At 41.4% G+C, this 14,728-nt stretch overlaps 1 protein-coding gene across 1 annotated transcript in view; it reads left to right on the top strand.

Annotated features, from left to right (window-relative positions):
* The window catches only part of myripb (myosin VIIA and Rab interacting protein b), a gene marked incomplete at its 5' end in the record, with an annotated part of 113,526 nt that overhangs the window by 86,482 nt on the left and 12,316 nt on the right, over positions 1-14,728 (top strand). The window contains 4 exons of the mRNA XM_080514764.1: positions 9,072-9,152; positions 12,769-12,866; positions 13,138-13,218; positions 13,895-14,056. Of these exons, the coding sequence (XP_080370890.1) occupies positions 9,072-9,152; positions 12,769-12,866; positions 13,138-13,218; positions 13,895-14,056 (422 nt within the window). The remainder of the gene's footprint in view (positions 1-9,071; positions 9,153-12,768; positions 12,867-13,137; positions 13,219-13,894; positions 14,057-14,728) is intronic.

Here is a 14,728-nt window from a genome sequence, read left to right on the forward strand (position 1 = left end):
AACAGTTGATCACTTTGAGCAATATGCTTTGCCTCTTAGTTCCCAGTGGTTAGAGGAGATTGAAATCATTATTACTGTCAAGCCACTGCTCCAAATATTAAAATACCAGCTGCCACTTTGCTTAAAATGTGAGCACAGCTGGCCTGGCTCGCTTCCTAGTTAACAATAATCAAGCACTCCTAAATAAACACATCACTGATGCGGTTTTCACGCACACGTGTCTTTGCAAGTTTGATCCAGTTGTCATTTCTATGTATGGGGCTGATGCTGGTGACATTGCAAATGTCCCTGCACACATCTGTGAACCAACAGGTGTGGTGGTCTTTAAATGACGTGTATTCAGGAGTATTAATGGAAGGTAATTTCAGATTGACTAAATAAAATCTAATCCGATCTGGTTTTATTAAAAAGGACAATAATAACCTGTGCTTATAGATACGTGACTTTAAAGCACACTAAACACACAAGTGCTTCACTAAAATGTCATTAATCGGAGACATTTTGTTTGCAAACAGCGTGTTGAGCTGTCCTTGGTGCTGAACACAATACTGTCACCTTCACTTCTGCTAGACCGAATGCCGAACCTGAGCCTGGACACTTATTTAAAACTTCTAGATTGTACAATTAATCCACTAAAGTTACATGTTAGTCAGACTGTTATCGATATTTTGTGAATAACCTGAGGGTGCTTTCACACCTGTGTAGGTGAAAGCTCCCAACCACTTACCCTGTTGTTTTGTTCGGTCGCCATAGAAACACCGTGCTCTCCCGATTGGTGCTGTTGACTTGTGAAATTAAAGCAATTTACAGGTTGTTCTGCATTATCGGGTGTGAAAGTACCCCAATCTCTTAAAATGAGTACAAGTTCACGCTGATTTATTTGACATTATGTCTCAAACTACTCAATGAATAATCCAAGGAACAACCTCTTTGTACACTTTGACCAAGGTCAGATAACTTCACTCTGGCATAACCTCAGCCAATATCAATCTATTTCACATCTAAGTTCTTATCCTTTATTGAAATTACCATGCCTGGCTATTGGGTGATTCACACAAGTGCCACAACAACTTGACAGGTGCGTTTGGATTCGTGAGAATCCGGCCGTATATTTAGTTTCATGTCACAAGCAATTTTAAAATTGTTCCGTAAATGTGACAGATTGCTGCTGTTTATCTTTCAACAACAAGGAGACTTTGGTTTGTCAGCAACCACTGGAAAAATAACATAACCCCCCCCAGGGTGTTAGTCTAAGCCTTCCAGCTCCCTGTTTTAACACTAATACCAAGCAAACCATCTCTCCTGGCTGCAGCGTCATGTTTACTACAGACAACCGTCATCTCGTCTTCTTGGCAAAATGATACAAAGTAGATCAGTGAAATGTTCCAGTCATTTCTTAAAATAACTGAGCAGAACTGGTAGTCCATGTGCGCTTAAGTTACAGCAGAAACTGCTATGATGCATTGAGGTGCTGCAAAGCATCCAAAGTAGGAATGATGGATTTTAACTTTTTTTTTTTTACATTAAATCTCATTCATTTGAAATGGGGGATTACTGATGTCTCACTTTTCTCCTGCCTTTTGTATTTACCAACCGATCCCCTGAAATGTCAGAGAGACGGGCTGCATGCCGACACAGGAAGATGACTAGGACTTGAGAAACACTCAAACATGTTATCACCTTCAAACATGCAATTCTCTCTGATGAGTAAATAGAGAGAGAGAGAGAGAGAAAATGCGTTGACGGCTTTGGAGCTCTCTGTAGCTACATACACTTTTTCAAACCAATAACAAAGAAAGAGTCGTGAGGGTCTGTTTTAACTATACGTCTGATGTTAATAACACAATTATATACATATATAAATGATTGGTGCCATTGCAACCATGTGGGGGGGGGTTATAAGCTTTGACCCCTGGGGTATACATGTATAAGCATGTGAGTTAAATGCATACCCAGTGCTTGGCCCCTTCCTCTCTTGACCTGTGGTGGGTTCAACAATGCATTCAAACACTGTTAAAACCACAATGCCAGACAAGCTCTTTTCAAAATGCTGTCACATCAGGTTTCCTATTTAATTTGATTTCTTGGTATTTTTCTTTGGTTGGACACTATATTATAGAGGGTGGCTGAGGTTGCAGTCTAACATTTCAAACGAAACCCGAATAAGTACATTTTCTTGAATTTTGAACAGACCTGTTCATTGCTTTTATGCATTTGTGAGAGTGAGTGTGTCTACCACCATTTGGCAGATTAACAATCCAAGATGTGGGGGGGAGGGGGGGGGGGTGTCTTCATCGTACATTACGCTGTTCTGATCCATCTCTTGTGAGATGTGTGTGACTTGAGGCATTGTTAGGACAATGAGACCTTGAGTCTGCCTCTCGTCGGCTGTCAAAGTGATGCAGCAAGAAGCAGAAGGTAGTGACAAAAGACAAGGACTTTTTTTTTTTTTTTCTTTTCCATCTGCTCGGCATTTCAAGAGATTTGAACTCAAGGCTCCCTGCTGCACATGGAGACTGAGTTGGTGCAGGAGTGTGTCTGTCTCATGTTTGGATGTTTTCACGTGTGTCTGAACACGTGACTTGTGTTTCCGTATTCGGGAAACAGGAACTGGGGAGAGATTCATTATCTACAGAATAAATTGTTCTGTTATAAAGCGAACTGCAGGGTTCCCGGACTTTGCTGGTTGTCAGGAACCTAACCGAGTTTGTTTGTGTGGATAAATCAGTTTATAGAGATTTGGATGAGGAATGAAGTGAAAACAGCGAGAACCACAAGCCTCACTTCAATACCGTGGTAAACCACACTGGAAATGAATAAATCCTCCTAACTAAGTGTCCTTTTCTAAAGTCCAACTTGATTCATTAGTTTCATGGTTCAGATTCAGTTGTTTTGGGGTTTTTTTTGTTCTTTTTTTCCACAGGTGGTGTTTCCATTTTCTTTTTCCTTGTGGCTTGAACAGTTTCTAATCCTTTCAGCTGCTCTAGGGGTCATTTTCCAGAGCCTGGTTCTCTCCTCAGATCATGCATTACAATAATTATCCCGTCCATTGAGTCATTTCAACACGTCAATCAGCTCTCAGGTTCTTCGTAGGTGACACCTTTTGTTTTCCAAAGATGGAAAAACTAAAAGTCACTGTTAATTATTTCAGACATTTTGCTCTCACATTTCGCAATCCACCCCCTTCAAATTAACTTAAGCGCTGCTGAGAACAATTCCTTTTTTGAACAGCTGCGCGTGCACACACACACACACACCACAGTCATTACATTGCCTACACCACGTTATGCATGTCATAGTTTTAATGAAAACCCAGCAAGACTTGTTTTTGTGACACATTTGAAATATATTTAAATTTACTTCGTGAAAGGTGGGTAAAACTTGGGGCTATCTCCCAAATTGAAAAGGTGTATAAACCCAATGTGGGTTTGTTTGCTTGCCGCTATTTGCCAGCCTGCCGTGATGTAAACAGACATCTTGTCAGTTCAGCCATTGTACTGAGGACTCTGTTTATGAGGCTGTGTGCGCTGCCAGATGCTGCATTGTAATTGAAAGGAAACCGTCTGGACTCTCCCTTCTCCTCCTGCTGCCGCTGCTGGCACTTCAGGAATGTGAGCGCTAAGTGGAGCTTTACTGGCTCATTTATTTATGTACTGCCATTGTTTTTGTTCCCTCTGTCTTTCCACATAGACTTTTTTTTTTTATGACACCCAATTTATTTCAATCAACTTGACCCGGATTGTTTATGAGAGGATGCAGAAGTTGGAGTTGTGTTCAGGCTTTTTTGGCAGTTAAATTTTTACCAAAATCCCAGATTGATTTTTTTTGTTTTGTTTTTTTTAAACCTTCCTTTCTAATAGTGGTTTCATCAAACGATATTGCATAAATGTACCCTGCTTTAATGGCCATTGAAACCAATGTATGGAGTTTTTAAGAGGTAAGAGATCGGAAATAACAAAATACAATTAAGAACAGTGTTACTAACATCAGCCAATTCATTCTGTGCAATAAATGTGTAAACAAAAAGCAAACCATTTATTTTGTGTTTATGCTGTTTATGCTTATTTAGCGACCACGTCATAGAGGCTGAAGGGGTCCTGATTCAGGTTCCGTACGCGACAGTGACCCATACAAGATTTTTTTGTTTTTGTTTTAAAAGAATAGCACAAATCAAATCTGACCCAGGCCTCATTCATATTTGGTCCTACATTGGATCAGATGTCTATATAAAAATAAAAAAAAAAACTCAATTTGAATGGTCTTGAATTTCTAGTTTTAAATCACTGAACTGAGACGAGCGTCATAATTCTGCACCAGATGAGGAGAGACACGGCGAGATCAGATTAAACACAATGAACGAAACTCCACGTCCACACATGGCTCCCGTACACAGGAAGAATCAACTGCTCCACAGAAGGAACGAGAACTTCCGAACTGATGAACATGAGTTGACATGTGTACCGTCTATTTGTACTTCCCTCCACGAACCTCCCTTCAATCTCACCTTTGGCTTTCTTGGGCCACAACTTGTCGACGTGGCTTCCAGAGTTGCACGTCGCCCTCGTAGACACACTTGAGCTGACGGGTTTGGATTTTTTTTGTCCCTCTGTGGAGTCCTCATGTCAGTGTGTCTGTGAGCTTCTGCCTAAAAAAAAAAAAAAGTCGATAAAACATTTGAAGATAAAAGCTGTGTGTGAGGAGCTTCGATCTGTGGTGGTTGTCAATGTAATTTAAGTAGCGTCAAACAAAACTCCGAACCAGTCTGTCTTTAAAAGCTGCAGGTTTGTTAAAGAGAAAAGAAAAGTTGTGTTCAGTCAGTTTACTCTCATATACTGACACTCGATCAAAACGCTTTACAATATAGTGCACTGTATTTATCTGTTTTATTCAAGTGTTAAAATTGCACCATGTCTGTGTATAGAGTGCTCTTCAATTTCTTAGAGATGGGAGATAAAACTACACTGCCTATACGCGGCTTTCTGACAACTATACCGTCACTTTGAAGGTAGCCCACTGCCATGAATGACAACAGAAGATAACAATGACCCATCAGCATCAAAAATCTCCGTTTACCGCTCGCTCTGGTGAGTGCCGATCGTATCGGACACAATAAGCGATTTTACACAGTCTATAATTTAGTGTCTCATACCGTAAATGACTGCAGAACTTCTGCAAGCTTTCACGGGAAATGGATGGCTGTGGATTTTAAACTAATGGCAAGAAATGTGTTTGAGCGGTTACAAAAAAACAGGAGAGTCGATGGATCGGAAGTACAGTAAGCTCACCTTTTATCACGCCCGGTAATAACAGGCACTGAGGTCATTCCGGCAGAAATAATGACTAATGCTTCACTCTGTTGTGTCTCACTGGTCATTTGTCTCCTACACGCCTTGTCATGTGTGACTCATGGATTGACGAGCAGGCCTGAATGGGAGGCGATGGCAAACACAATGATGATGTGGTCTTCCCCTTTGGCAGCCATTGTCACCGTGCATGCAGCAAAGACCTGCGCATGAGTCATTTCACCACATTGCCGTCTTATTTTCTGGATGAAATAAGAGGGATTGATATTTTTCAAACCCGAGATAGACGTCCATTTTCTGTCGCGGTTTATAAAAACAAGATGCGTTGATCTCAAAACGCATCGAGCCAACGCCGGTCCTGGGAGCATGAGGGTGCCAGAGAGGTTTTCAAACTTAACTTTGTTTATTCTTTTCTGATTTATTATTCTTTTCTTTTGAAGGCGTTTTGCATTTGGAACTTTCTTTTTTGTTTTATGCTGGTGAGCGTGGGTGTGTTTATAGCGCCACTGTAATGTTTTGACGAAGCGGAGAGGGGGTTTATAGCTTTTCTTGGACTCTTTGAGAAAAAGGTTGGAAACCACCGACCTCAACAAACACCGACTCGCTCTCTTTTATCACTGAGCTTGTGTTCAGTGTCCTTGAACCTGCTGCGTTTGCTCTCACACCTCGCAAGTTCCCATCAACTTTGACCTGACATTTTCTTTGCATTTTCATAAAACAGGCATTTAAAACATCCACGAGCAGCTTAGCTCTAAATTCTGTGGGGAAAAAACAAAAAAACTGTAGCACTTGCCTCATAATTATAACTTTCAAACCTTTCAAAAATCTGGTATTTTAGTTGGTACTTATGCCAGATTACAATATCGGCCGCATGTTATTGTAAACAACCAAAAAGAAAGCTCATGCACATTCAGCTTATCTGACTAAGAAGAGACCGGACGCTTGGAGCAGCGTCACTTCTAAAATACTCACAAGTCACCAAAGCAGCTGCTTTTAAAAGAACTGAAGAAAAACTGTCACATTTACCGTCAAGTGGGAGGTGGAGTACACCACATGCAAAGCTGTAATAATGTGTTGGTGTTTAGTTTGCTGAATTAGTATAATTATGAATCTTCTGCTTTATAGTTTATCTTTAGCTTTACTCTGAACAAAAATGCATAAAATATATAGAGAGATTTGTTAAATCTGGACTTTTTTTTTAGAAAGAGAAGTCATTCAAAGAACTATTTCATAATTTGTGTGTATATATATGTGGATCTATATATATATATGTCCATAAGACCAAAAAGACAGCTGTTATTTTGTTGTATTTTAATTTTGTATACAGAACAGGTATTTTTGTCATTTAATTCCAGAAAATATTGTTTGTCTTTTTCCCAGTTTTCATTGTTCATAAGGATCTATTATTTAGTTATTTCACTTAATTGTGTGTCCATACAGAAAAGGCCATTGCCAGGCATCTTTGAGTATCATTTAACTATGCCGAGAGCGAGCAAAGTGTCCACTTGTTTGGAAATACAGTCAAATTTACACCAATCAACTGTAACACTATGACTTCCTGACTGGTATTCTATTGGTTTTCCAAATTTTGCCTTTGTTAAACGCCCTTGTATTATTGCTCCTGCACGCGCTGCTCAACATATCCTACCTACTGACAACAGCAATGATAATGAACTGAGGAGTGATTCAAATGCGGTGTCGTTTGCCGGAGCTTATTTTTTTAATGCAAAATCCGAGGAAAAGCTTCCGGCTGAGTGACTGATGGAAGTGTCTGAGCCCCGTTGTCACCTGACGTGTACGTTTCTTTTCGGGGCATCTCGCCGTCTCTGACAGAAGTCCCTTTTGTGTCGACATTATCCTGAGCTGCTGCAGGTGATTTTCCTACCTATTGTCTCTTTCCGCTCTGCCGGCAACTATAATTCAGCTCTAACCAAGCAAGAACTGTACAGCTCTGTTGAGCGCCGCCTCAGTCGGCTCTGAACAGGAAGAGCAGGTGAAGCGTGTAATGGTCTGGGGACATGTTACACTGTTCTCCTATTGGAGCGACTGGGCTTGGAAATAGAGATGCATATGGTAGCGGGGAATGAAAACTACATTCCTGGATGGATGTATGAAAAACATCAAGCGTGATCTTGTTCGGTTCGGGTACAAGCAGTCAAAGCGTGCGTGTCAGAGAGAAGTAATGTACAAGTTCGTGATCACTGCTTCCAAGCTGCACAAAATGTGTCATCGAGCTTTCAAAGAGCGGTTTGTCGCGAAGCAAAGATTAATTCTATAACGTTACTGACAGCCGGCTGTGTTACTGCTGTCAACCAGGGAGAAAAAAAAAAGAGGAAAATATCTTTCATTTTGATGTATTTGTTTTTGTTTGCTCGGCTTACTACTTGCTCGTGGAACCTCCCGCGAACTCGCTTGACTTGTATTGCTCGTCTCAGCAAAATGTATGTATCGAGTCGTAGGGATTTAGCAAGCTTTCATACAGTCGTCGTTATGAGTTGTGGAAGAGTGATGGCTCTGTAATGGCCGTCTGATTCCCGGGCGTTGTAACTGCTGGCTATGGCCGAGATCACGGGGTGTCTCTGGCTGCTCCCAGGCAGACTTGCAACAAAAACCACCGGCAGCGTTTAGCCGTCTGTGTGTATTCAGCCACTGACTGCAGCTCGTCTCGCAGGAGCGGGAATAGATTTACAGCGGAGGCGAGGAGGCAGGCCAAGGACAGGAGTCATGGAGTTTGGTTGTGTTTGTGTTTTGTCAGCGGCAAGGAGCTTTTCGGGCTGATGTTTGGTTTAAGCTTTGGATCGGGACACTGAAGAAATGGAAACGAGCTGAAGAGAGGACCAGGGGTGGAACTGGAGCCGGGGTCATCCCGCGTTTAGTCTGGACCCATGTTTGAGGCGGAGTGTGGTCAAGTCGGATGAGGTGGAAATGTACCTGAAGCATGGTCGGCACCAGAACGAGCTTCCTCTCTGCCTCGGCGGTTTGGCACCCCCCCCTCGTGCACCGCCTGACCGTTTGCCCTCGTAACAAGCTGCATGTTTGAGCTTACACTCTTCATTTTTACAGCCGGACCAACGAGAAGGCCGCAGTAAATGCGAACCGCCGGAGAGTTATCTAACAGGAGTTAATGGGCCACTGAGGGAATACGTGGTTTGGAGGGAGGGGACGTTGTAACTATTACTCTCCCCAGGCTTTCGTGGCTCTTTTGTCTGAAAATGATATCACATGATTTCAATTTTGGGTCAGAGCAATGTCCCTTTGCTGTAACTCTAGATTTTGGAGTTTGTTTGAAAAGGTACTTCCACAAATACTGCACAAAACCCACAAGGGACTTGGCCTGAATTAGCTATGAGGAAAACAGACAAAAGAGCACTGCGTGGTGAAGCTTACATACTCTCAAAATGTGTCTTTGATTTGTGCCAGCATGTGATTTGTTTGAAAGGGAATTATCAGATGAATTGTGATTTCTCTTTTCAACTGTCATTTTGTTTTTGTATTTACAATGACAAGCATGGAGTAGAAGAAAAAAAAAACAAAACAACAACAATACAGCTGACAAGATAACCAAGTGGAAACGAGAGTGCGCTTGACAGGAGTGCAAAGAAGCGGTTTAGTGGCATTGTGTCAAGTGTAACCTACTTTTAATGTGGCAAAAGAAGCATGCAGCTGCGTTATGATATGGCATGATATGTGCTTGAGTGTTTGTGTTTGGGTGACAGGAGTCACTTTGAAGGCTTTTATCTGAGCGGCTGGTTTCACTTTGTGTTTCAGATAGCAGCATCCACGAGGGAAGCAACGACAACGATGGCAGCGTCTGCGGCAGCGACTCCGTCTTTTACAAACAGAGCGAAGGTGATCGATGCGTTCATGAGCCGGCTGCGGTTTGTGACACTGCCGATGGCCGATTTCAGCCACAATTATAATCAACATTATCTTCTCCACTTTCACGGTTCCTTCTTGCCTCGTATTGATTTTTTGCACCATTGCTCCCTTTTTCCTTAAAAGGTTGAGGCTCACTGTTTATTGCTCATTAGTTGTTGCCTTAACAAATGGGACCATTTTGCCAAAGGCGGCGAGCCACGTCACTGCTACACAGCCCTGAAATTAACTGCATGCACATAAAGTGAAGGTCCTCTTTTCAATCATTAGATTGCATGCGCATTGAAATTCACATGCGCACACGCGAAACATAAATCCACGGAAATGAAACAAAAAAAAACCCACTGGCATTCACTCCTACAAATGCACATACACACCCATCAAATTACAGCCTCCTACTCACCTGATAGGGCTGTTAAACATGCTGATGAAATTCCTACACACACCCGGATGTGCAGATAAATACACAAACTAAATGTGCAACTTAAAGCCCCAATCTAATAATAGAGCCAATCCTAATTTTTTTACACAAGTGATTATGGGTTGTTTGTGCAGCGATCAAGAGCTGCCATGCGGAAAATAGCAGCCTGCAAACAAACACACTTAACATATGTGAGAAGCACAACGTCAATAATGTTGTCTTGTTGGACGAGTTTAATTGATGATAATCTATTATTTAATCAGAAGATGTTACTAAATGATAGCAGTTGCAGTAGTTTGCGGGTCAGCAGGTTCCTTGTATGTGTGTGTGTGTGTGTGTGTGTGACTTTGACGTCACATTGGCAGTATATCACATCATGACACGGCAATGCTTGAATCACCTTCAGTAAATCTGTCTCCAAAGTGGAGACATGTAGACCCTAATAGACATCAGGTGATGTATTCGCTCTCTATGCGTTCCTCATACAACCACGTGTCTGAAAACACTGCAGTTCTGGTGTCACGTTTGTCGTTCAATGTCAAGATTCTTAAATGAAATTGAAATTACAAGGCTTTTTTTGGGGTGGGGGAATTAAAAATGTACTGAAAATCTGAACTCCAGTACAGCTATTATTACTTTGTTCCTCTATTGTTTGTTCATTAAGTATTATTTTAGAAGACTATATTGCACATTTATTCCCATAAAGTGTCTTTTTAATCACATTTGCATTGTCAATAGCAAGACGTTGGTTTAGAACAGCTCCCTTAATATTTACATTAGGACAATTTGTTTCAAAACCTAAATCACATTTTTATGATTTTCACAAATGTGCTGATTAAAAGGTTTGAAGAGTGAGTGATATTTTGAGTGCCCTCGGTCGATATTAATGATTGTGAAAAGAGTGAAGTAGATTAGATGGTTTAAGTTTTATGAAGTAAAATTACATTAAAGAAAGTCATACAGTAAATTACAGTAAATTGATTTTTTTTTTGTAATAATTTACGACCTCCACCCCTTTACTTCACGTTCCTTTCAATTTCTTACTGAGATCCAACTTATTGGCTTTATCAATTCAACTGTTTTCAGTAAAAACACTTTGGAAGATTTAACTGACATTTTCCCAATGAAGAAGAGAGAAAGCATACTTTATCGATCCCTGTGGGGAAATTACTTATGATGGGTGACATCATAGTTAACATTTACTACACATGTTCGGAGGTATGCGGGGAGCAGTTGGGGTCAAGGATTGGGCACTCACAGTGGTAACAAGATCCAGATCCCAAGTCCACTGGTCTAAGATACCTAAGTGTGTGTTACACACCAATGTGACTTGCTGCTGTGTATGCATTTAATTGGTACGATGGAGCATACAAATTACAAAACAGGTCACAGGTCACCACTGTCTGTCGCTAAACAACACTTTCAACCCTGTGAACGCTGCTCTGCTGCAGCCTACTGCTTCACTGTCTTATGTTAAAAAATATATTGTTCCCCATTCGTAAGCACCCTTCGGCAGAATAAGCCATCACAGATGTGATTGTATGAGAAAAGGAGGGAATTCGATGTAAAAAAAAAAAAAATTAATTGGGGGAGGAAATAATTGGCACAGCTCAAGAGATATGGACAGTTAACACAATCATATACAAGGAAACCTTTGGAAAGGTTATTTATTTAATGGCATCTTTAAATCTCAACAGATATTTCGACTAGAAATTGCCTCACATGCTTTGTACGCGCTTGATTGCAGTAAGCAGAGCCAAGTCTATCAATGCAAAAGCAAAGGCTGAGATGCATCAGGCGTCACTTGACGGGTCACTTGACCGTTATCATTATGCGTGTACCTTTAACCTTGTACCACACATAACATTTTTGAAAGATACCACAGTGCCACCGGGCTTTTGTGTCTTTACAATGTGCAGCAAAATCTAATTACAGGCCCTTTGTTGTCGCTGGGTTTCTTCCAATGCCTCGTCCGTCTTCTTGAAATACCTCCTTTCTCTTGGTGACGCAGGCAAGTTATTAGCTAACACATCACACGCTGCTCGCAGCTCAGGGCTCCGTTACATCTTGTCACAGTTTAGACACTTGATTAGCATCGGCAGCTTCGGGCCGTGGCAGACTCTTACATAGTTCTCATTTTTTCCCACTGTGCTCGGTAATTAATTGTCCTCTGTCACTGCGACTGTATACCCCCGTCAGTGATGGAGAGCGGGTCAGACCACGGCGGCTAACTTGTCAATTATTTTCAGAACACATGGTGAGTTTTGATGCTTTTCGCACACAGAGAATTTTAACCTCCTGTCCCTCTCAACTTCTGATGCTCTCAATGAAGCAGACGAGAGGGTTTCAACCGGCTACAATCAATAATGATTAAATACATCATCATGGGACACATTTATCAAGCTCCATGAAATGATCAAAATAATTTATCAAATGTGTACATTTGAACCAGGGGTGTGAAACATAAGGCCAAAATCAGCCCGTCGGAGGGTTTAGTCAGGGTTGTGAGAGGATAATGCAAAAAATATATCAAAACGAAATCAATGGCTTTGATATGAACGTCTGACTCTTATTCATTTATTGAGAGAAATCAGTGATGAAGCACCCCTGTCAGTAGCAAAGTGAAAGTCATGCTGTGTGGGTGAAATTGTGGTATTGTTAACTGGTACATCATGATAAGCAACAGGCTTTAGCCAAAATCAGCCTGAAGAGAACCACCATCACTTCCAGCATGAGACAATATGAACTGTGTTCTTTGGTTTTTGGACATTTCACTTGTATTTTGCTTTAGAAGACATTGCTTAATTGACTCAGCGGTCAGATTGCACTTACTTTTTAAAGGATTTTTAATTGGACGTACACCTTGTCATTTTATTTTATTTGCTTGCTTTTATTTTTATGTTTTGCTCCTTTTTTACTACGTCAACTGAGATCAAATGAGACTGCATGTGGCCACTGAACTGAAATGATTAGACACTTCTGGTTTGAAACGACAGTTGTTGTTGTTTTTTTCTATAGAGGTTTTTCTTTCCAGTACGATTAAATTCAGCATAAAACTTCATATCATGTGGTTACAAAACATTGGGATGGGCACATGTGTGAAATTATGTCAAACTTTGTCGCCGAGGTTCATGAGCACGTCTCGCTTTGTTCTGCGTGTGATACCAGGGCACAGCATGGCAGAGACGCTCACAGTCGCCCTGCGTGTTGCTGAGGAAGCTATAGAGGAGGCCATCGCCAAGGCAGAAGAGTTCAGTGACAGCTTGGTGAGCGACCCCCTCCATTCCTTTCTGTCCTCTCACTCCTTCGACCTTCATCCCTCCTTTTACAATCTTATTGTGCTTTTTCCTCAGTTCCACCCTGCTGTTTCTTTCCCGTATTTCTATCCCCGCTTTCGCTGTCATGGCCTCTTGCCTTCCCCCTTCTGCCTCCATCTTGGATTCAGCATCAGCGGGATGCAGTCATTGGGGGGGCGGGGGCAGTTGTAGTAATCCACGGATGCTTTGACGGGGAATATGTGTATGTGTGTGTTTGCAGGAGAAGCAGAATGAGGCTCGGTATCTGCGGGACCACAAAGAAGAGCTCATAGAGGAACTTGCGACAACAATTGTACAGAAAGTAGGTTGAGTAACATTGTGGGTTTTGTTGTTGGTTCATTTTCTGTTTCATGGCACGTCATTGATTACATTTAACCTCATTTAAATGGAAAATAATGATGCAGGCTATGTCCTTTTACTGTCTTGACATCAGTAGGTCAGAATAAATACTAATGCATTTGCACTGAAATGACACGTTTTCTAAAGTCCATGAAATTAAATTGACAGTATATCATTAAGCAAAACAAAGCATTCGGAACAAAATCCAAGAAGTTCTCAAAAAAGAGTTCAGTATGAATCAGCATACCATCCTGTTAACATTCACATGCTGGCTGCTTAATTTTTATCATATCTTCCCATTTGCATGCACTGTGTGGCTGCAGATGAGGTTTGCACTTATTTAAATGCCTTTCACCAACATTTACCAGCTATCAAGTGCAATGGAAATGTTTTTTTAATCCACACTTTGAGGATTTCAGTGCATAATATTCCAGGAAGGTTCAAATGGGAACTGGATAATTGGTTTTGTAAATGGCCTTTCATAATGAATTATTCATGGTTTGGTATAAAATACCATTGTACGGTTCTATGTTTGCTTTACAATTCATTCTCTAAAGAAAGTTTACAGCTTTATTCTCAGTTTTTCTTTGTTTTGATTGTCTTCCCCCCCCCCCCCCCCCCCCCGTTGGTCCTCTCAGATCATTCAGAGGCGGAAGCGTTCAGAAATGCAGACAGAGTATGACTTTGTCTGGCCTCAGCCTCAGTCTCTGATCCAGCCCAGTGAACTTCCCTCTCCGTCTCAGCCTCACGCTTCCTCACAAGGACCACAGGACCCGCTCAAGACCTCCTACTCTCTCTGGGTGAGGCTGCACATTCAGACCTGCCCAAATCTGCCTAATCAAAATTAGAATTGTCCTGCTGGTGGACAAGCTGGTGCTTGTCCAGGAAGATGTGCACCATGTGTTGTTTGTTTTTTTTGTTTGTTTTTTGTTTGTTTTTTTTTCATCTTTTTTTTTACCAACCACCGATGATATACATGTCTCACTGAGTTGACAGCCCGTACTGTATAATTTTCTTTTGTCTGTGTTTTTGTGAACTTGGTCGCTGTCTCAGTGTATTTGCCAACTTTCAAAGACCCAGGAATGTTCTGTTTGGCAGAAAAAACAATTTACAGCAGCATGGGTCAAAGTCAGCCATGTAAAGTCAATCCGTACATAGTATATGGGCGTTGTTGGCTTTTCGACATATTTTTCCCTGCAAACATTCGATCTTCAGTTCAGAACAGCCTGCTATGAAATTTGGACCCCCTCTTCCAAAATTCCTTCAGCTGCAAAATGTTTGAGGATTTTCTCATATGTTCTGCCAGTTTTAAATCCCCTTGTAGCATTTCAATGGGACTCAAATCTGCACTTTGACTCTACCATTCCACCAGACCGCATTTCCATTTCTTTGAATCATTCCTCGGTGGAATTTGCTGGTGTGCTGAGGATCATTATCCAAGCTGCAAAGTCCACTTCGAGTTCAGTGTTCAC

The sequence above is a fragment of the Blennius ocellaris genome (genome assembly GCF_963422515.1).
Source record: "Blennius ocellaris genome assembly, chromosome: 19".
Taxonomy (NCBI): domain Eukaryota; kingdom Metazoa; phylum Chordata; class Actinopteri; order Blenniiformes; family Blenniidae; genus Blennius; species Blennius ocellaris.